The following is a 20,894-nucleotide window of genomic DNA, read 5'->3' as shown; positions in this document are numbered from 1 at the left end:
ATTTCTCAAAGTGTTTATGGAATACGGGGTCAATAAAATTTGTGGAGGAAAGTAGAAAAGAGAATGATCCTTTTAACAATCTTTTCTTTATAATAAATTCCTTATACAATTCAAGACAAATACTGATGAGAGAAACAACAGATGAACACTCTGGTTGGACATGCCAGACTTTTTTTGGTTTTAAGTGATTACACTGTGCTGGATAAAATAACTATGTATTTATCGATCAGCTGCAGTTTCATGCTGTTTACAGATGGAACATTTGCATCAGTCAAAAGCATCTTAGATTCAGCCAATAGTTCTATAGAATTATTTTATTCAGCGCCCATCACAAATGGACAAAACACCCTCAATATTGTGTGTGTTAATAAGTGTTTGTGAGATGTGTAATCTTACATTTCCTTATGCCTACATATACACTTAAAGGTGATAACAAAGCCACAACATCAACAATATGCTGCTGTCTAAATACCTTGGAAGTTCACTCGTCTGCAAGTAACATTATTAAGTTAGGATTTAATTACCCACATATTTTAGTGCTGCTGGCTAAAAGATATTCACTACAAGAAATTATTTCAAAACTACACCGATGTTCTGTTGGGGCGTGTGTTGGAATCTTATGTCCAACACACACAAGTCCAAAAGAAAGGTAAGGGGCTCTGTCATTATCCATCAAACTTCCATCTGTGGTCAACATTGGTCTCTTATGGCTTTCACAGAACAATCATCTCTGTATGTTTTCACCCCAAACAAGTAAACGCACCCTTTGTATGCTGAAGATACCTTACCATCTCTTGCAGAGAAAAAAAACGAGAATAAAAAAAGTGTACAATAGAAATAGAAGGCGACATGGTACAAAGGCAATTGCAAACTTGGATTAACTGCTTCATGAGTTCTGTGGTCACCCTTTTCCCTGCGTTAGTGTCTCACTGAGTTAGATTGGACTAACTGATGCCTTTTCTTTGTCGTTTTTCTCTTCTCTATAAGCCGTCAGCGAACTAATCAGGGGCAACAAGTCAGCCTTCTGACTGTCCTTATGTTCGCATGTGCAAAAGGTTAGAGGAAGGAGCAAAGCTACCCCCGTATTGGGTTGCCAATCCTGGCAGGTGGTAAACAACATGGGCAAACCTTGTACACCTTCACTGGCTGGGCTTTTGTTGTTGGTCCTCTTCAGAGCCAGTGTTTACTGATCCTTAAAGAGGGGAGAGGCTTTTTGATCAAATTCATGAAATAATGTATACTGTATAGATATAATATATACACACATACATATAATATCATTTATTAGAAGTACTTACCTGAGCCATCTGATGATTTTGTGTCTGGTTGAGGAATGTTCGGCTGAGCTTGTTGCTGCTGCCTGAGACGTAAACAGTGAGGATTTGTATCAGAATCCATGCATTAACTTTCCGTTCACTCAAAAGGTGTTGACACAGTATCAAGTTATAACTATAAATTAATAACAAATGTCATTGCCTAATAAAACAAGAATGCAATAATGTGTACATAAACAGGTATTGATAGAAGCTGGTTTAATCTACCGATCAAAATAGGCTTGTCTCCTCTTCCGCAGTTCCTCAGCTGTTAGTGCTTCATTTTGGCCGCCTTTTTGTCCTCCTGCAGCACTCCCCGCTGCCTGGCTCCCTGATTTCACATTTCCCATTTCAGACTCTGAGGACTTGTTGCTCATCACTGCACCTATAATAATAATAATAAATTTTTTGAAAAATATGTTACACATTTTACAAACTGCAATTCATCTGGACAAATAAACAATATCATATATTCAAACCTTTGGCCAACTCGTAATTTACCTTGCATGCTAAGCTGTATGGCCCTGCGAAGATCAGCTTCTTCATCTTCCACATCTATGTCCTGTCTGCTGATTGCCAGAGCTTTCTTCAGCTCTTCATCTTCATCAACAACCTCATCCTCCACACCAAAGACCATCTCTGTCTGGCTTAGAGCTGCTGACATACTGCTCACAGTACAAGAGTTAATTGTTACCACAAGTTAGTAGAAAAAGCTTATTTTGAGCAACTTAAGACACTTCTCCATAATGTACTGTCTCCACATTACATGTGTACATACCCTGCACTTGTCTGGGCTTCATCCTCTCCAATAAGCCTTGGTCGCTGCTGCTGCTGCACCCTCATGATCCCAAGAATATGCTCTGCTTCACACTCTGGGAGGTTTCCTCGGATCACAAATATGGAATAACCTGCACAAAGTCAACTTTTAGACTGCTTTGCAACTAAACATTGTATTACAAAAGTAAATCTTACAATACCTTCTTGTTGTAACTGTGCAAGGAAAAGTGCTAGATAGGTGTCTGATATCAACTCTGGTCCAGTCAACAGTGAATTCAGATTAAACCACTGCAATGACAATAGAAGTATTTTTAGTAATTTAAAGTTGTGTTAACCTGGTTTATTGTTTGTTTACAAGTGTCTCATACCTGTTGTCCGAGTTTCCGTATAGTAAACCAGTGCTCCTTGTAGTTGCAAATAAAGGCTTTCTCATTTCTGAAACATGAAAGAAGGAACATCTGTCACCATGCACTTAAACTGTAAAGTTGTTATGGGATTACAGATCAAAATATTACACAATAAAGTCTTGAAAACTTTACATTGGATTAATCATCAGGCTCTGGTACTCCCGGCTGTTGAAGAGGATTAACTCCAAACCCCACACTCTCAGGGCATTGCTAATTACCTAGAAGAATTAGACGACAGAAAAGGGAATTTACATCACTAACTTATAATGGTTATTTATCTGTTATTAACAACAATAAAAAGTGAATATCTCACTTGAATTGAAAAGAACCCGCTGTCATCCATGTTCCCAGATGGTTGCTAGAATCACATTCACAGAGCATAAAGTTAGAAACTGTTTGAATATATAGAAAATGTGTAAATAGGCTGCTGCACTAGCATTCCCTTCTCTGTCTCCTCACCTGTAAGAAGGTCCTATACTCCTCACTGGCCATACCTCCTTCAGCCATCCTCATTCTTTCCTCTTCATCAAGCTGATGAGCAATGGAGGACAGATCCACAGGGGTGAAATACTCACCCTGCAGGAGGTTGTTGAGACAGTGTTGGGCGCAAAGAGAGCCCTCTTGCTGAAAAATAAAGGTTTAGATATCGATAAGACACCAGAGCAAATTACAATTCTAACATGACAGCACAATTAAATGGTTTTCTTCACAACTTAGTCCGCTTTATAAACATGGAACTAGTGAAAATAAATACTAAACTGACGGATTAGGTCTGTCCTCGCGGTCAGAGTTATACACTGGTAGAGCTACACACAGCTAGCTTACGCAAACAGCACAATTAATAACGTTATTTATTTATAAAGACCGGGTAACTCGTTCGTTTTCTTGCTTGACAACAAATAACATAGTTGCGGCTGTTGGAAAGATTTCTCCGTTGTTACTACGAGCTAAAATGAAACTTTTCATAATCTCTGACTAGCAGGTGCAGTTAGCATTTGAGCTGTCTGGACAACAATACTGACAAACAACACCCCAGATCTCTCAACACCGGCCGGATAGCGCTGGGAAACAAGTCGCCGCCGGATGATCCAACGCTTTCCGAAAAAAGCACGACGAATTACTTGGGGCTTCATGTTTTAATTTGAACGTTTTAACTTACTTTCTCATGAAATATGGAATCCATATTCAGCTTTCTGTCAAACATTGAACTCTGACCTCCAGCCCCGCTCCAGTCATCACCATGGTAAGAAGGGACGATCTCGAGCAGCGCCCTCTAGCGGCCTGGTCCCACACCAACAGCGTCAACAGTCAGAACTGCATTGGCGGATTTATACCAACGACGTCATCGAAATCACTGACGATCACTGAGCGATGTAACTATCAACTGACGTTACGATATCGTTTCATAGAGACACTGATCCACGGAGTGTCTTTATTGAATACACGTGTGTCCGTTATATAATCGTATTTGACAAAAGATGGATAGATTCGCACACAACGTAACCGAATTGTCAAATTAAATTGTGTATGAATTATAGTTTACCACAAGAGGGCGAGTGGAGCATATTTGTTTACAAAATGTTTTGTTTTGACGGGAGGCATAGATACATATGTTAATGAAAAAATAATACTAAGTCTCCTATTTGACTAATAAACTACTTTGAATATAAGAGTGCTGGTGATTGCTTAACGACACCTAAACATTTTGAAGCATTTTAATGTCTCAATAAAGTCGCAAAAGGCTTCGATTACAAGTGGAACAGTTTCCTAGTGACGCCTCCTCCTTTACGGCAAATGGAATATGGCGGAGGGTGAGAAATCCCTAGATGGACTGGAGCTCAGCAAGGTAGGATTTTCATATAACTAAAATGTCTCCCGGTGGTTGTTGAGACTCGGGGCCAAAACACTGTCGTAAAATGCGTTAGTTCCTTTGAACAAATAGTCTGACCGAGCTGTTAAAGGGCATCTCCTTCCCAGGCTAGCATGCGCGGCTAGCTCTAGTGCTAGCTAGCTACCCAGGCGTTTAAAATGTCCCTGCAGAGGCTGCAATATTTACTGGTCATCAACAGCCAGTGTATGTTGCTGGTCTTGTTGTCAGTACTTGTTCGAGTTCTCACAGTCGGTGAAGTAGGCTCTGGTAGTGTTGTTTGGAGTGTGTTCGTTTCCAATCTGTGGTTTTTTGATTGTCGCTTTGTCCGATGCGCTTCAACATGAGTTTTCCATGAGTTTAAAGATTTTGAACACCATGTTTGAACCTCAAGTTCTTCAACAGTCATAAACTATTGTTCAATTGTTTTTTGTAGCCTGACAGTGAAACTGACCGACCTGGATGTGGTTTCATTACATTGACGTGAGACGTATACATTATCCCACTTGTCTAGCTGGAGTACACCAAACAAAACACAGAAATGGCCTGCATGGTTCGGAGAAGATGGGGCCTAACACACCTCGCAGAATCAGCACTGTAACATCTGAAAATGTTTTGATATCTAGTGTAACTCTAGCATGCAGGTGTAATGATATGCGACTACAGTTATTATCTGTCAGTATGAATGCTGTTAAAAAACACATCATAACGTTGAAAATCGAATGCTGGAGGAATAATACACGTATGTGTTAAAACGGGGCATTGCATAGAAATACAAATTCATGTACAGCTTTGGATAATGTAAACATTTTCATATCATGTACAACTACGACATGTTTCAGGTCATCCTTTCCTCAGGGTGTTCAAATTGGATATTTTATTAATTGTGTCCAAAGTGACTTGTGCTCTACCATATGCTGTATAATAATAATATAGATATGTGTGTATGTATTATAATAATAATAATAATAATTGTTGTGTGTGTGTGTATATATATATATATATATATATATATATATATATATATATATATATATATATATATATATATATATATATCTCTTACTGCTGCAACAATTATTACATTAAATACGACCCATGGTGCTTTTCATCCAGCTGTCAGCCAGTACAGTAAGTGTGGAAGTGAGCTTCAGTAGTTTGGCAGACTAATTCCTTCATGATAACAAGAGATCTGGAGATGACAAGTTATTGAGAAGTTTTTTTTAAAGAAATCAATTGGTCATTTTGTTTCTTACCTTTTATCTTTTTCACTTTTTTTTTTTATTGCAACATTTTTAATTTATCATAATTTTACTCAATTACCTCGGAAACAAATATTTCAAGTTTTAATTGATTTATTAAAGGTGATAATTTCCTCAAGTTAATATGTATCTACGATCACTATGAGAATAGTGGCTATGAATGTGGTTATGAGTCATTGGGCAGAGACAGGTGTGAGTCATTGCAAAACAGTCATGCTCTTCTCGGTTATCTTGCAGGAATGGCTGGAGGCTGCAGACAGCAGGGCGGAGCTGTTCCGCTACCTGAAGGAGCAGGTGCCACAGATCTTCTGCCTGAAGAAGGAGTCCAGCCCTCAGGAGGAAGAGGAGCTCATGCAGAGCCGACTCTTCCTCCCTCTGGAGTGCTTCCTGTTTGGAGAGGATCCTCAGGAGGGTCTGGAGAAGCTCAAGCAGGGCAGCACCTCCTCCCAGCTCTGTGGACGTGTGTTCAAAGAGGGAGAGACGGTCTACTCCTGCAGGTCTGAATATAGATCCTCTGATCTTCGATAATAAATAAGTTGTAACATAAATATTAATAGTATATAGTATGATAATATACTATATATTTTGTTGCTCTTCATAGCAATTTTAAGTCCTGTATGATTCATACCAATATACATAAAATAATAATTATTATTTTAGTTGTTTCTAACATTTAGGCATGAAATTTAGGTATCAAAAAGTATTTCCACTGTATTCTGTCCCAGTGGAGTTCACAGACAATGCATACGTGGAGGCTATTTGGAAGGAATAGTTTGGCATCAATAGTTTAATTCTGCAGTAATTAAACATTTAAAAAAAAAAGTAATAATAATGTGAAACGTGTCAAAATACGATACTACAAATCACATTCTACAGATTTAAAGAAAAACTTTTTTTATAACTCATATAATTTAATACATTTTATTTTCATTTGCGTCAATTGTACAATTTTATTTCAGGGATTGTGCAATAGATCCCACTTGTGTCCTGTGCATGGACTGCTTCCAGGATAGCGTGCACAAAGGCCATCGTTACAAGGTTGGTGTCAATATAATCAAAATGTTTTGGGGGGAATTTTGATGGCTCGCAGACAGCTTCTTCCTCTTTTTGACAAATGTGAATAATAGAAAATCATCATTAGATTTATGTTCTGATATTTCTAAATGGGCCCACACATACTAAAGCATCCTTATGTTGCCCTTGTCAATGACTAGTTCCTATGATTTTCGGGCAACATGCCAACATGTCAACTTGATTACAGCGTGACAGTTTATACTCTTTTAAGCGGGAAAAACAGATGCATTAAAATCTTTTTGGGGATTATTTTTGGCCTTTCATGGTCAAACTCATGCTCGTACTTTAATAATGCATTCCCACAGCAACAACTAAATCGCTGTCTTGTGTATCCATTACTCTCCCACAGTGATTAACCATATGTACATTTTTGTTCCAGATGCACGCGTCATCAGGCGGGGGCTTCTGTGATTGTGGGGACATAGAAGCCTGGAAGATTGGCCCCTGTTGCTCCAAACATGACCCTGGAGCAGCCACTGCCATGGTAACGGTGAGTTACATAATAGAGTGGAAAGAGGGACGTGGGAGGGGTGTACTTGTCCCATTCTGTGTCAGTGAACCCCAGAATGCTTATTTTCCCATCTTAGTCCTGGATGCCGCTCTCTTGGCTGTGGTTTTGGATCCAGAAACAAGAAAGAATAGCACTTTTTTGACCTGCACCAACTGAGATTGATTATACTGCTCAGCAGTTGTTTGTCAGGCCTTTCTTTGCTGATCAATGTTTGGGCTTTTCTCTGATAAGATCCTGCATAGGGCCTTTGAGCAGATGTACAGCTTGACGGCTCTGTGCCTTTTTCCGTAAACAGCAGGTGTTCCCATTAACGGAGCCATTACTGGCACCCGTCTGGCAGGCTGCTTTGTGTTTTCTACACCAGATTAGAACCTGTGCTTAACGAGCAGTAATGCATCAGATGACCATGAACGCATCTCCACCTGAACATGCAAACCCATCATGTTTCAGACTTCTTTTTGGTTAGATTGTGGTAGATTCCAGTGCTTGGTCTCACACAGCAGTGAGACCAAGAGACTCATGTAAATACACAGACGCACTGTATGTTTGGTTTATGTGTTACATGTCAGACATTTGTATGAAATACTTAGCTGTTATGTGGAATGTTTGCTCTCAGGGGATTTGATCTAAAGCCAGCTGCTTGTTAAGCTCTTATTCAGCTAAATATTTAGTCCAGAGTTAGTGCTGCTGACACAGGAAATGGGGAATTAGTAAAGGTTATGGCAACAAATTAGTCAAAGTTTCCAAAAACTTTAATATTTGTTTTGTTGTCTTAATCTAACAACATTTTCACTTATAACTGGTAAGTTGAAGACAGTGTTTCCAGTCTGTTACTTTTGGAGAAAGAGACCTGAGAGTTATAGTTGCACGCTCAAAAATATGAGTCCTGTGTGATTGTCCCATTTGGTGCAGGATGAGTGTGGGCTGGAGCCAGAGATATATGGCCGTGCTGAGAGGCTGTTTCGGATACTGCTGCACTATGTCACAGATTTCTTGGTGTGGGAGGAGAACCTTGAGCTATCAGCGGAGCTCCAGCCCCGGTATGGACTCTCTAATCACATGCTGAAACATAACTCCATATGTAAAACACACTATTTAACTTTGACAGTGTATTCATCTATCCATGCAGGACAAAAGACAATGCATACTACTGTGTACTGTACAATGATGAGCACCACTCGTACGACCATGTGATCTACACCCTGCAGCGTTCTGTTAACTGTGATCAGGCTGAAGCACAGACACACACAGCACTTATTGACAAAGAGGTATTTTGTTGGCTGTATTTGCTTCTTTTACAATACTGTCATTATTTTAATTGTGTTCCATAACTGCAGTCATCAAATCCATTGCAGAATATGACATTTTGTAATTTTTCTGGACTGTTGTACAGGGTCGGCGGGCAGTGAAGAGAGGGACCCTCCGTTCCTGTCAACAAGCAAGAGATCTCATCAGGGTAAACACCAGTGTGATACCAGCAATTAAGAATAACGTTTAGTCTTCAATCTAATATTGTTAAGTGAGCTCTAATTCTAAATTGCAGTCCAACTCCGAGCACATTTCCCTGCAGCCACTACGTGTGGAGATCCTTCACGCAGCAGTAATGGCTCATCAGACCTTTGTTCTGCGCCTCGGCCCCTGGTTCCAGAAGGTCATCAGTTACTCAGGTGCTGCAATCCTTATCACCATACTTGCGCCACACAAACTTAGCTTTATTTATTGATTGTACACCTTTCATGTGAGCCATCATTAGAAAACACATTTACACCATTACTCCTCGGTTGTCTGTGCACAGTTGCATGTCATGTGACTGGGAACCTATGTGTGTCTTGTGCAGTGGGCTTCAGACAGGCCTTCTGTCAGGTGGCCCTAGAGACCAATGCAGACGGAGACCAGCCGTGCCTCATCAGCAGACTCATGCTGAACGATGGCAGGATGTACAAAGGCAAGTATTCAGTAAACGCTTGATTTCAACTTGCTCCCAAATGACACTAACTTGAAGGTGTTTTTCTTATTTCCTCAAGGAGCTCGCAAGATAGTCCATGAACTGGTTTTCTGTAGCATGCTAATGGAGACAGAGTTCAAGAAGCTTTTTGCAATTGAGTTCACAAAGGTAAAAAGAGAGACTGTTTTATATTAGTTGCCATTATTTGACCTGCTAAAACTAAATACATGCTCCATCTTTGTGTTTCCAGTACTATAAGCAGCTGCAGAAGGACTTCATAATTGATGACCATGAGAGGAGCATATCCATCACTGCTCTGTCTGTTCAGATATTCACTGTACCCACATTGGTAAGGGGCGGTTTGTTGTTAGAGCCTAGTATATCTGTGCCTTAACATCTATCTCTGCCCTCACATTCCTGTTCTTCTTCTAGGCCAGACAACTCATCGAAGAGGGCAATGTCATTAAAGTGATAGTGGGTACCGTCATGGAATTGCTGCGTGAACATCTGGATAACAACAATCGCTTCTTCTTCCTTGGCTACAACTCCGACAAGTTCTCACGCATCCAGATCATCTTCCACGACCTAAGGTCATTAACCTTGCAAGAACTTTAATTAACTATTTGTTCCTAACCTTTTAGGTGTTTATCTAAGATGTAACTTCTGTCTCTCAGGTATATTCTGATCAGTAAGCCCTCAGTATGGACTGAAGAGCTGCGGAGAGAGTTCTTGGAGGGATTCAAAGTCTTTCTTGGGCTTCTCAAATGCATGCAGGTAATAATGATCTAAATTCTGATTCATTCTTCAATAGTGTATAATACAAAGGCCATTACATTATCTTATGGTAACGTGACCAGATATTTAATTAATCCTGATCTTCTTTGACTTTCTATATAAGGGTATGGAGGAAGTGAAGCGCCAGTTTGGTCAACACATTGCGGTCGAGCCCGAATGGGAGGCTGGCTTTTCTCTTCAGATCCAGCTTCGCCACATTCTTGCTATGTTTCAAGACTGGTGTTCCTCTGATGTGAGTTGTCATACAATTTGTCCGTCAAACAATTAGTTATCCCATTAACAGAGGGAGTATAACTATAAACCGCCTTACTGTCTGTCCCCTTATAATAGGCAGAAGCTGTGGTCAATTGTTGCTTGTTTGCCCCTTCAGGACGAGATCTTGCTGCTTGCATTTGAAGAGTGCCACAAAGTCCTGATGCAGTGCAATAACCAGTCCTTCCACCGAGAGGCCACTAACTACTACATGTTAAAGCACATCCTCCACGTTTGTCCGTACAAAGTGTCTCAAGAGCCAGTCAGCATACATCTGCCCATCTCCAGGCTACTGGCTGGTAGGAGAACTAATATTTGAGGTGCTTAGTGATTTATTGGTATTTTTCTGTTACTGTGTGAACTTACTACTCTGTACATTGTGATCCATAGGTTTGTATGTACTTCTGTGCAGAACAGGGGCAGTTGAACGTCTGGATGATCCTGTAAGTGACCTGAACATTGTTATAAATGTTGCCTAAGTATTCAGCGTGGGCTGTTTATTAGTTTAGCTGTGTTGTGTTTGTTGAATGAGCAGTCTTCCACCGCAGGCATTACAGAGTTGTGTCTTTTTTGCTGTTTGGTGCAGGAGCGCTTTGACCACACCTTGCTGGCAGAGCATCCTCTGCGCTGTGTGGTGCTGGCTGCACAGGTCTCAGCTGAAATGTGGCGGAGAAACGGGCTTTCATTGGTCAGCCAGGTATACTACATTCTTTGGCTGTTCAAGGCTTTGCTTTTATTCTGTATGCTCTCTGTTTTGTTATGTTCTGTGTTCTTAACAATTTACATGTTTAATTAATTATTTTTTTTTTTTCATATGATCAGGTCTACTACTATCAGGATGTAAAATGCAGGGACGAGATGTATGATAAGGACATTCTCATGCTCCAGGTTTGTGCCAGTCGGACATAGAGAAAGTTTTTGTTTTTTCTCATGCTCTTACTATTCACCTTGAAAACAATATATATATATATATATTATAATAATACATCTATACCATTTTATATACACATAATGTGGTGATATATGGCTCTCCATACAAATTGTTTACAGATAGCCGCTTCCAAAATGGACCCCAACCACTTCCTCATGCTGGTCTTGTTGAGATTTGAGCTCTTTGATTATTTTAAAGGAAGTATGAACAAAGACCAGGCAAGCAACATCCCAATAATCATTCAGAAAAAAAGTTGTGTCATATAAATGATCTACTCAGTGATGAAATGCAACACAATTTTCAGGATGAACTGATCCAGTGGAACCGCTTGACCGAAGAGATGCTGTACCTCCTTATCGTCATCATTGGTACAGTGTCACACTTTACTAATCAAACTTTAGGAATTGAGTTGGTTGAATATGAACCTTATCATAGTGTCTGACTGGTGTTGTGTCTCCAGGTGAGCGCTATGTCCCCGGTATCAGTCATGTGACCAAAGAGGATGTGACCATGAGGGAGGTTATCCACCTGCTGTGCATTGAACCAATGGCTCATAGTAGCCTGGTCAAGGGTCTGCCGGAGAACGTAAGCTACACACACACACTGCAGAGTTAATTTCTTAGTTTTTATGTAGAAATAATGATTTGAAAACATGTTAAACATGTTTTCTTCATAGGAGAGCCATGAAACAGGCCTGGAGACTGTTATTACCAAAGTTGCCACCTTCAAGTATGTAAACACTGTGAAAGAGCTTTTGAGTTGTATCTTAATGATCTTTCCAGGGAGAATTTAATCTGTCTATTCTACTTCTGTTTTTAGAAAACCAGGAGTTTCAGGACATGGATTGTATGGAGTAAAAAAAGAGCGTCTGGTAGACTTCAACCCTTTCTTCTACCATTATTCAAGATCCCAGCATAGCAAGGTAATGCATTGTCTCAACACCAGTTTTCCATTCACGTGACACATGTTTGTTGAATAGTCCTCCTTTCATTCTTATCTTTTACTCTTTGCAGGCAGAAGAGTCTCAGAAGAAGAGGAGGACTCATGAGGGTCATGATAAAGGTGATCAATGTAACAATCTGCACTGAATCATCTGCTAATGAATCGGCTCTACTAACATTCCCATGTTTTTTGTTTTGTTCTCAGCTCTTTGTCCTCCGGTGCCCCCAGCCTTCTGCCCAGCTTTCTCCAGCATAGTGCGTCTGCTCAGCTGTGACATTATCATCCACATCCTGAGACACACCCTGCAGAGAGCTGCAGAGGATCGGGCGACTCATTGGACAGAAGCCATGATCCAGAGGGTATTTTTTTCCTTCAGTGTCTACCTTTTTAGACTTTTGCCTTTTCATTACTCAAACCACTGGAAGTAACAAAACACATGCATTTACCACACAGGCCCTGCACTTGATAGGTCAGGCATTGCTTGAAGAGAAAACACAGCTTGAGGAGAGCACTATGGAGGAAGTGGCCTTTGATTTCAGCCTCAAGGCCCGCAGTGAGTGAAACCTATTTATCATAATTCTCAAAGCTATAAACTGTTTTGTTTTTGTGGATTTTGTGACATAAATGTCTGTTTTGTTCTTCCAGGAATTGGTTCAGAACACGGCAAGTCAGTCTTCCTCTTGTTGTCCAAGATTAAGGCTGTTCCTTCCCTCGAAGCTCAAAAAGACATGGTTAAATGGGTTCTACAGGTAGAACAAGTTTATTTTGCACAATTTAAAGAATTCACAAACAAAAAAAGATATCAGTGCAGGAAGAGGCAGAAAACCCACTAGGCTCATTTCAAGCCTCCACCTATATAACATAACAATTTTACAATATTGTATATACATAATATATGACTATGTAATATTGATTATAAAGTATACAATATATTATATCCACAATAACAATACATTATCAACTACAACAAAAGAGAACAAATGTGAATATGTGTGTGCGATGCATTTATTTTCCAGTTAACTACACCATCTAATATAAATGTTTTTCTGCTAGATGTTTGAGATTGTCAAGTGCCTTAGAGAGAAGTCCAGTCCAACAGCATCCATGAGTGTGGATACAACCAAGCCAGAAGAGGTAAAAGATCAATAAATGATAATTAGAAAGTATTTACCTATACAATCTATTCTACACTGGGTTTTGCTTGTGCTGTTTTGGATGAGTACTTGTAGATTAAGTTTCATACTGCCACAATTAATGTGAGAGCTGGGTTTTTACAAAGAGGGTTCGGGCAGTGTTAATGATAAGATGTGGGAGTTTAATGGGTGCAGATGAAATGACACATTCAAGAGAGCCTCATGTCTCAAACAATAGAAATGTTGTCTTCAATTCAAGATATGTAACAAAAAATTTATCAAATATACAATTTGAACTATAAGGCACCTTGTGCTCACCAGACCTCTGTCTTTACGTGGCACAACCTCCCTAAATTACAGCATCCCACTGACGACTCATCATTCATTTGCTTTTCTTAAAGGATGGGGCCAATGGACACAATACAGCTGTCTGTCATGAAATTATAAGAAATAACAAAAAGGGAATTGTATTGAGAAGTGTTACTGACTTGTTGTTGTTCCAGAGTGTTCAAGACAAAGAGAAAGCTGAGCGCAAAAGGAAGGCAGAGGCAGCCAAACTCCACCGGCAGAAGATTATGGCCCAGATGTCTACAATGCAGAAAAACTTCATTGAGTCAAACAAGATGCTGTATGACAACATGCCAGAGACTGGGACACAGGGGGGAGAGCCTGTTGTGACTACTGAGAGGTGACTATTCATAAAATCAACTCTCCATGAGTGTGTTTAGCTGGCTTGCGATCAAGATCAAATCCAAAATGATTTGGCTAATTCTTGTTTGGGTTATGGTTATTTTTCCAGCTGTGCCATGGAGCACAGGGAGCTGTGTGTAGCCATCGGGCCCCATCGAGGGTCCTCTCCAGCCGAGAGGGAGGTGCTCACCTGCATTCTTTGCCAGGAAGAACAGGAAGTTGCGGCCCAGGCTCCAGCCATGGTACTGACTGCGTGTGTCCAGAGGTCCACAGTGCTGACACAGTGCAGAGGGAGGATACCAACCAATAGAGCAGATGGTCAGTCTCCATTCACTAATCCTTAAATCGTTAACAACTGTAATTTGATGGGGGAAAATCTGACTTGTATGTGTATTGCATTTATCCTTTAAAGGGACTGGGACATCATATCCTCTCTTCATGCCTCCTGAACTGGCAGTTGGAACCCACACTGGCAGTTGTGGACATGTCATGCATGCCACATGTTGGCAAAAGTGAGTTATTACAAGAACACGTTTGGTAGTTATTGTTCTGTCAGTTCTCCCTCGATGTGGGTGGGTGTGGTCCACTTGCAGGTAAAGTTGACATTAAGGTGATGTTCATTGTGTTTTTCAGATATTTTGAAGCTGTTCAGAATATGACCAGGAACCGGCTCCATGCTGAGCTGATCATCGACCTGGAGAATGGAGAGTACTTGTGTCCCCTGTGCAAGTCTTTGTGCAACACTGTTGTCCCTCTCATCCCGTTTGAAAGGTTAATGTTTAACTAGTAAGTCCAGTTCACCGTCTTCAGGCCACTCTGCAATGGATCATTGGTTGTACAAATATATAGAAGTTATTAGAATATTCCTTCCTGTATACAGTGAAAATGCAGAGATAATTGGACAGCATTTGACCCTGCCTCGCTGGATCCAGATAATCTCTGCCAGGATTAAAGGACTCAAGTCAGTCGCTCAGGATAATGGTAAGAAGACACTCGACATACAATGATTGCCGAGCTGTGAACAGCACTGTGTCGCAGGAAAAGGCAGGTGGCATTGCGGTGGTATGTTATATGTCTCTAGTTCTGTATAATTGAAACAATGGAAAACGTGTCCAAATATAGATGTGGAGCATCATTGAACCTGGTCGACTCACATGTGCATGCTTTTTGATGTGAACTCAACAATGCAGTTGCTTCATAATAAAAAGCTATAATTAGCTTTATTTGATGACATGCTTTTACTGTAAAGCAGCTACAGAGAGTTTTATTTAGCAGCGTTCCGTCTTCGAAACAGAAAATAGGTCCATGCAGAGATTAGCATCTGATGGTGGCTTACCTCATTTGGATATCAGCTCTTTTGCTTCAATAGTTACTTACAATTAGCATGCAATGTCATTATGCCTAATTCTTGACATTTGTGACATAAGATAAATGGTGATTTTCTCTCTTGTGCAGATTGCAACACAGAGAGCACTAGTGTTGATGGGGACACAGGGCTGTGTGGAGAGGGCCAGCCAGACTTTAGATCCATTCTTAGCTATGGAGTACAAGAACCGTGAGTGAAACTGTCAGCTTCTCCTTCACTGCTTCTCAAGTCTCTATGTTTCCCATAATACAGCAATTTGAATTCTCTGCGGCTGGTTGTTTTCAGGAGGAAGTTCTCCGACAGCATAGTCGAGATGCTGGTTGTTTGTGCCACCACAGTTCACAGGGTGGGACTGCAGACGGCACCCAATGAGCAGTGCCCACGTGTGCCCCTTATGGCTTGGAACACATGTGCCTTCACTATTCAGGCCATAGGTACAGTTGGCGTTTGAAGGCTTATTGTGTCAATCTACCCCTTTTCATGTTTTTGTGATTCTCACAATATGTTTGCATGTCTTCACAGAAAACATATTGCAGGAAGGGGGCAAGTCACTCTTCGGGTCCTTACAAAACAGACAGGTTGGATGCCACATAAGAAGTTAACAGCTGTCACATCATGCATGTAATGTATAATGGTTTGGGTTTAACCTTTAACCTGGTTTAACATCTCATTTTCAAATGTTTCTCTGTTCTTAGCTTGCAGGCCTGAAGGCAATTGTTCAGTTTTCAGCAGCTCAGAGAATTAAGAGCTCCCAGGCAGTCATTCAGAGGCACTTTAACGACATGCTGGGGGGTATGTGGTAATTTAAGAGTACATACATTTATTGATTGGATATAATTGTACAGTTTTTGTCTTGTGGTCTTAACTGAAATGTCTTTCCCTAGTGTTGCTACCGGTCATAGGCAGAAAGAACACCCCTTCTCTTCCAGAGGTTGACTTCTTCCATCTTCTGGTAGGTTTCCTCTAAAGAGAACATCTCTGTTGAGAATGATGGACTCTTGTTGTTAAATATAACTATTGATGATTAATGATGCTCTCAAAATTAAACTTCTTGAAAATGTTATGTTTTGATTCAATTCTTATTTAAGTGTTTGCCAATGTGAAGCTTTTACTTGCATTTATATACAAGCTATTTTTTCTTCTAAATGGTGTACGTGTTGTGTGTTTTTGTCAGGTGGGGTTGGTGTTGTCTATACCTGCACTATATCAGGAGGAGGCTGTAGACTTGCAGCCGTCTGCTGTCAGCTCTGCCTACAACCACCTGCACATCCTTCACCTGGTCACCATGGCTCAGATGCTGCAGGTCCTCCTTTCCTCTACAGGTACAAACCACAACACCATACATCCTGGTTCACTTACTGAAGGACCGCAGAAAGCTGTACATTATATGGGATGATTAAATCATGGTGTCATTTCTATATAGATTTTCCTGCAGTAGCTGGAGAGGAGACAGAGGAGTCGAGAGCAGCAGCAGAGCTATACACTACAGTGTCGCAACACACGGAAAGGTACACATGTTTCTCATGGTCCTATTATTTAAAAGGCAAAATACATGAGAATAATACACATTGCTGTGTAATGTGTACACGGCAATGTGAACTGTCTTCAGCTTGTTTGACAGATGGTTCTGTGGTTTGCTCATCAGGCTGATTCCAGATGTATCCGGCATCTCTGTGGCAGAAAGAGTGAAGAGAGGAATTGAACCTTTCCTGCGCTGTGCTGCTCTCTTTTTTAATTGCCTTACAGGAGTGCAACCTCCAGAGGAGCTATTTAGCACTGCTGGTAGGTGAAGTATTATATCATTATAACTACATAAGATGGTTTAATGAATTCAAGCTTAACACTGTTGGTCTCTTGCAGTTACCTCTCAAGGACAGATGGAGGCGCTATGCAGCTACTTGGCACTGCCCTCCAATGTGTTCCAGCTCTTCCAGGAGCACAGAGAAGCTGTTACTCCACTGCTGAAAAGGTAAGTGATAAACATTGAGGCAAGGTCCAAGTATTTGATCAGGGATTTTTCTTTTCTTTCTTCTTAATTTTGACAGTTATATGACACTGCTTTTTATTCCTTAGGTGGTGTGGGAGTCCAGCTGTAACTAAAGCCCTGAAAGGCAAAAATCCGACCGTCAGGTAGACTTTGGTCTCTGTATTACTTCAGTCCCACTTTTTTATTTTGTAATAAACCAGCTCCTAATTATTGATCAACACACTTGTTCTACAGATACCCTAGGAGAAGGAATCGTTTGATTGATCTTCCTGAGGATTACAGTGCTCTCCTCAATCAAGCTAGCCATTTTCAGTAAGTAGTCAATTAAAGTCCTTTCAGCGGAAAATCTGTTAGAGATGTTCACAACACTGTTCCGCTTTACTTTTCCTCAGGTGTCCCAACTCTACAGATGATGACCGGAAGCATCCAACCTTGTGCCTGTTTTGTGGGGCCATGTTGTGCTCTCAGAGCTCCTGCTGTCTCAGCCAGCTGGATGGAGAAGATGTGGGAGCTTGCACTGCCCACGCTGCTACCTGTGGTGCTGGAGTGGGCATGTTCCTCAGGTGGGTGAATTCTAGGCCTTGGAGCATTTTGACTTTGAATTGTATTTTGTCTTACTTGAACTGCATAAATTAAGTTGTTGTTAATAATCTTTTTATGTTTACAGGATAAGAGAGTGTGAAATTGTACTGATGGCCAGTAGGACTCGAGGAAGCACATACCCTGCTCCTTACCTGGACGATTATGGGGAGACTGATCCCCACCTTGGGTAAGGATCATAGCTTCTCTTCCAAGTGCGCAACTGAAAGAAAATCTTCTGCCTAGAATTTCAAATGTAGATATCGCATTGCAGGCAAATAAGTCATAGCTACTTTAAACACCGCCACCACCTACAGACAGTGAGTGTTGCACAGTTATTATAGTTCGGAGACTCATTGTGTCCCAAACATGGATATGGAAAATATTGCTAGGCCTAGTGCCTTTCTTGAGTGACATCATGTGTCCTTGTTGGAAATTGGTCGGTATATTTTATTTCCAGATTGGTATCGAGATTACATCGCACATTATATTAAGTTACATTTTAGTAACCCTGTCCTTCTTTTCAAAAGTCTCCCAATATGTCTTGGGGAGTTTACTGTCATTCAACGAAGCTGTCACTGGAAAGAAAAACTACTAATTATTTGAATCATTACTGCTTCCGTATGCAGCCCATGGCCATGAAGTAGTTAATTTTATTCTATCATATGTATTGTTTGTTTCGTGGACAAACCTTGAATAAATCCGTCTTTGTCTTTTTAATTTACAGAAGGGGCAATCCATTGCACATTTGCCCAGAGCGCTACAGGAAGCTGAACCAGCTGTGGCAGCAGCATTGCATCCTGGAAGAAATCGCCCGCAGTCTAGAGGTGGTCAACGTTATGTTTGCTTTTGAGTGGCAGATGTTGTGATGATTGCTCCAGCTGTGGTGGACGGGAAGTAAAGAGCACAGCCATAGAGCGCCATCTGCTCCAGTGCTCCTTAGGCAGACACACACACACACACACACACACACACACACACACACAACCCTCCTATCAAAGGAGGCCTTCACAGCCAATCCCTCCCTGATGAAACACAAGAGGTGGGACACTCAAAAGAGGAAGATTAGTGGAGGGTTATGAATAATAAGTTAACCCAAGTCGCCTTGTTTTAATTTGATTGTCTGCTGTGAGGAGTTTCTGCTAAAATGTTATTCGCAAAGAGGCTCATTCAAATGATGACAAACATCAGATACACAACATGTTTTAGTTATCACTTTATATTTTGTATTTCTTCCAGTAATGCTGTGAACTTTCTGCATTCTCTTTTGGATTTATAAATTATGATTTGTCATAAGTTATTATGCTGTTTTGGAGGGGTACATTCATTTTCAAATTACGCATAGTTGGAGATTTCTCACATTTTGGTTTTTGCCCATTAACTATTTAGACAGTTCAAATAATGGAGACCATATACTTTCACCTTTACTCGCATATAGACATGTATGTAATGGATACAACATTTATAGAAGATACATTATTTTCAAAGTTGTATTAAAACAAACTTAGTAGTCTGAGAAAAGTATAAAGTAACCTGCTTTTTGATTTCCTGATATAAATACTTTTTAGGATAAGCAGTAATCTTGATTCTATAATGATCAGCCACTTTTTGACATTTATGGTTAGAAATCCTCACTGACCTTAAGAAAGTTAGTGAATTATATAAAACATCGCTACCATACTATAAGGCATTTATGATATGCCCTGTAACTAAAAAAAACCTATTGGGCCAAAGTGTTTTTGATCATCAGATATCCAATGTATGTTTATAATTCATCAAATTTAACAAGGGAACCTTTGCTAGACAGATTAGACATATTTCACCATTTGGAGGTAATCCACTTAAAACCAATGAAATAAATAAAAAACTTTCAATATTCTATTTAAAAGGGAAATTTACGTTTTATTGAAAATAATCTACAGTAGTATATGAATTCTTTTTTTGGGTTATGTCTCCTTTTCAGGAATGTGTGACTATAACATGTCCTCCTCTTTGTGGTGTTTGACAGTGCTACATTACTTCCAGGCTAAAGAAATAAAGACATGAGCCTATATACAGATGAACTGCTCCTGTGCCCTGAATCCACCCGAGTACAGTCGTGTCTATAATAATGATTCATTCTAATGACCTCATTGCTCACCCATAGAATACAGTAATGATCTATTTTCCATCATCAATATTTCATCATCCATCAAGTGAGGTTATGGTATAGATACTAGGATTATCTTATTTTGCAAGTTTGAGTCTGCATTTTAACTTATTAATGTCTCTTAATAAATTGCAACTGAATTAACCCACACATTTTCGTTTAACAACCTCCAAGTTTATGTATTTTCCCAAAATGCCGTAAACTGTAAATTCTCAGCTGCCATATGCTCTATAATTTCTAAAAAGAAAGTTAGGACAAAGCGGAGCTCCTTTGACCCACAGACAACGTCCAGCCTCCAGCCAATATGATCATCATTGAAACGACGTGATACATAGTAGCCTAGTTTGAAAAACCATCACAAACTAAAAGCCAACCATCTAGAGAAGGTTTATTGCCAGGTTTTGGGAGGTCATCCTGGCGAACACAGCTGAGGTGTTTTCATAAGACCATGGTGGCATTGCTGAGGCACATGAGTCATTGTCTTGATGGCTTAAACGTTCTATAAATGAATGAGTAATCTATTAGATTTTTGTCTGGTTATGTTTAACATTTTAACTAATCTGAAAGCATTGATATACTTAACATATGTATTTATTTATCACATTGATACTACTTTGTTTCCTGAAGTCTGGTAATATGTGCAGAAAGCATCCATTGAAACAACTAATGTAAAACTCAAGCTCTTCCAGGTCGTATACAGTACGACCGATTTAACTTGAGGCCAAAGCACTCTGCAGCAAGATTTGTGGATTTCAATTCAAATATCCTACATTCTTGCTATAGTAAGTTTAATAGTTTAAACTCTTGACTGCATTTTTCTATTTTTCGCACTTTGAGAAAACCGTGCAAAGCAATGTGGGCATAAACTTCTGATGTAAATAACTTAATTGTGTTCATCAAACAAACAGTTCATT

General features: G+C 40.1%; 2 protein-coding genes across 3 annotated transcripts; one reads left to right on the top strand and one right to left on the bottom strand.

Annotated features, from left to right (window-relative positions):
* Positions 1 to 69: 69 nt before the first annotated feature.
* atxn3 (ataxin 3) lies at positions 70 to 3,795 on the bottom strand. The gene is made up of 11 exons (XM_034563171.1): positions 3,657 to 3,795; positions 2,957 to 3,121; positions 2,811 to 2,855; positions 2,630 to 2,715; positions 2,459 to 2,525; positions 2,291 to 2,378; positions 2,092 to 2,221; positions 1,815 to 1,978; positions 1,542 to 1,698; positions 1,299 to 1,360; positions 70 to 1,192 (listed from the first exon to the last, which is right to left on the bottom strand). The coding sequence occupies exons 1-11, from the start codon at positions 3,699 to 3,701 to the stop codon at positions 1,140 to 1,142; spliced, it is 1,062 nt and encodes a 353-aa protein (XP_034419062.1). The 5' UTR covers positions 3,702 to 3,795; the 3' UTR covers positions 70 to 1,139.
* A 44-nt stretch (positions 3,796 to 3,839) lies between these two features.
* On the top strand, positions 3,840 to 19,894 carry ubr1 (ubiquitin protein ligase E3 component n-recognin 1). 2 transcript variants are annotated; one of them, XM_034563167.1, is made up of 47 exons: positions 3,840 to 4,343; positions 5,864 to 6,123; positions 6,586 to 6,664; positions 7,080 to 7,190; positions 8,124 to 8,251; positions 8,341 to 8,479; positions 8,605 to 8,667; positions 8,755 to 8,878; positions 9,049 to 9,156; positions 9,236 to 9,324; positions 9,407 to 9,505; positions 9,589 to 9,746; positions 9,831 to 9,930; positions 10,055 to 10,183; positions 10,322 to 10,502; positions 10,594 to 10,646; positions 10,790 to 10,900; positions 11,026 to 11,091; positions 11,254 to 11,352; positions 11,439 to 11,502; positions 11,595 to 11,719; positions 11,811 to 11,863; positions 11,954 to 12,056; positions 12,148 to 12,196; positions 12,281 to 12,435; positions 12,530 to 12,629; positions 12,722 to 12,825; positions 13,130 to 13,210; positions 13,713 to 13,897; positions 14,009 to 14,217; positions 14,312 to 14,411; positions 14,533 to 14,670; positions 14,780 to 14,880; positions 15,355 to 15,454; positions 15,551 to 15,699; positions 15,788 to 15,843; positions 15,961 to 16,057; positions 16,150 to 16,217; positions 16,440 to 16,587; positions 16,689 to 16,773; positions 16,911 to 17,047; positions 17,126 to 17,234; positions 17,339 to 17,395; positions 17,487 to 17,564; positions 17,645 to 17,815; positions 17,920 to 18,021; positions 18,559 to 19,894. In XM_034563167.1, exons 1-47 carry the CDS (start codon positions 4,299 to 4,301, stop codon positions 18,698 to 18,700), a joined length of 5,208 nt encoding a protein of 1,735 aa, XP_034419058.1. In that variant the 5' UTR covers positions 3,840 to 4,298; the 3' UTR covers positions 18,701 to 19,894. The 2 variants fall into 2 exon arrangements, with proteins under 2 accessions (XP_034419058.1, XP_034419056.1); XM_034563165.1 differs by having other exon boundaries at positions 3,841 to 4,343; positions 14,533 to 14,685.
* Positions 19,895 to 20,894: the final 1,000 nt, after the last annotated feature.

The sequence above is a fragment of the Cyclopterus lumpus genome, chromosome 22 (assembly GCF_009769545.1).
Source record: "Cyclopterus lumpus isolate fCycLum1 chromosome 22, fCycLum1.pri, whole genome shotgun sequence".
Classification (NCBI taxonomy): domain Eukaryota; kingdom Metazoa; phylum Chordata; class Actinopteri; order Perciformes; family Cyclopteridae; genus Cyclopterus; species Cyclopterus lumpus.
This window is presented reverse-complemented; position numbering and strand designations above follow the sequence as displayed.

What these genes read in the sequence shown, in the direction of transcription:
- atxn3 (XM_034563171.1), bottom strand. Translation starts at nt 3,701, where the DNA reads ATGTTTGACAGAAAGCTGAATATGGATTCCATATTTCATGAGAAA. An exon ending in AGTATAGGACCTTCTTACAG is followed by an intron (nt 2,856 to 2,956) that starts GTGAGGAGACAG and finishes ATGTGATTCTAG; the next exon opens with CAACCATCTGGGAACATGGA. An exon ending in GCGGGTTCTTTTCAATTCAA is followed by an intron (nt 2,716 to 2,810) that starts GTGAGATATTCA and finishes TAATTCTTCTAG; the next exon opens with GTAATTAGCAATGCCCTGAG.
- ubr1 (XM_034563165.1), top strand. Translation starts at nt 4,299, where the DNA reads ATGGCGGAGGGTGAGAAATCCCTAGATGGACTGGAGCTCAGCAAG. An exon ending in TCAAGGGTCTGCCGGAGAAC is followed by an intron (nt 11,720 to 11,810) that starts GTAAGCTACACA and finishes TTTTCTTCATAG; the next exon opens with GAGAGCCATGAAACAGGCCT. An exon ending in ACCAACCAATAGAGCAGATG is followed by an intron (nt 14,218 to 14,311) that starts GTCAGTCTCCAT and finishes TATCCTTTAAAG; the next exon opens with GGACTGGGACATCATATCCT.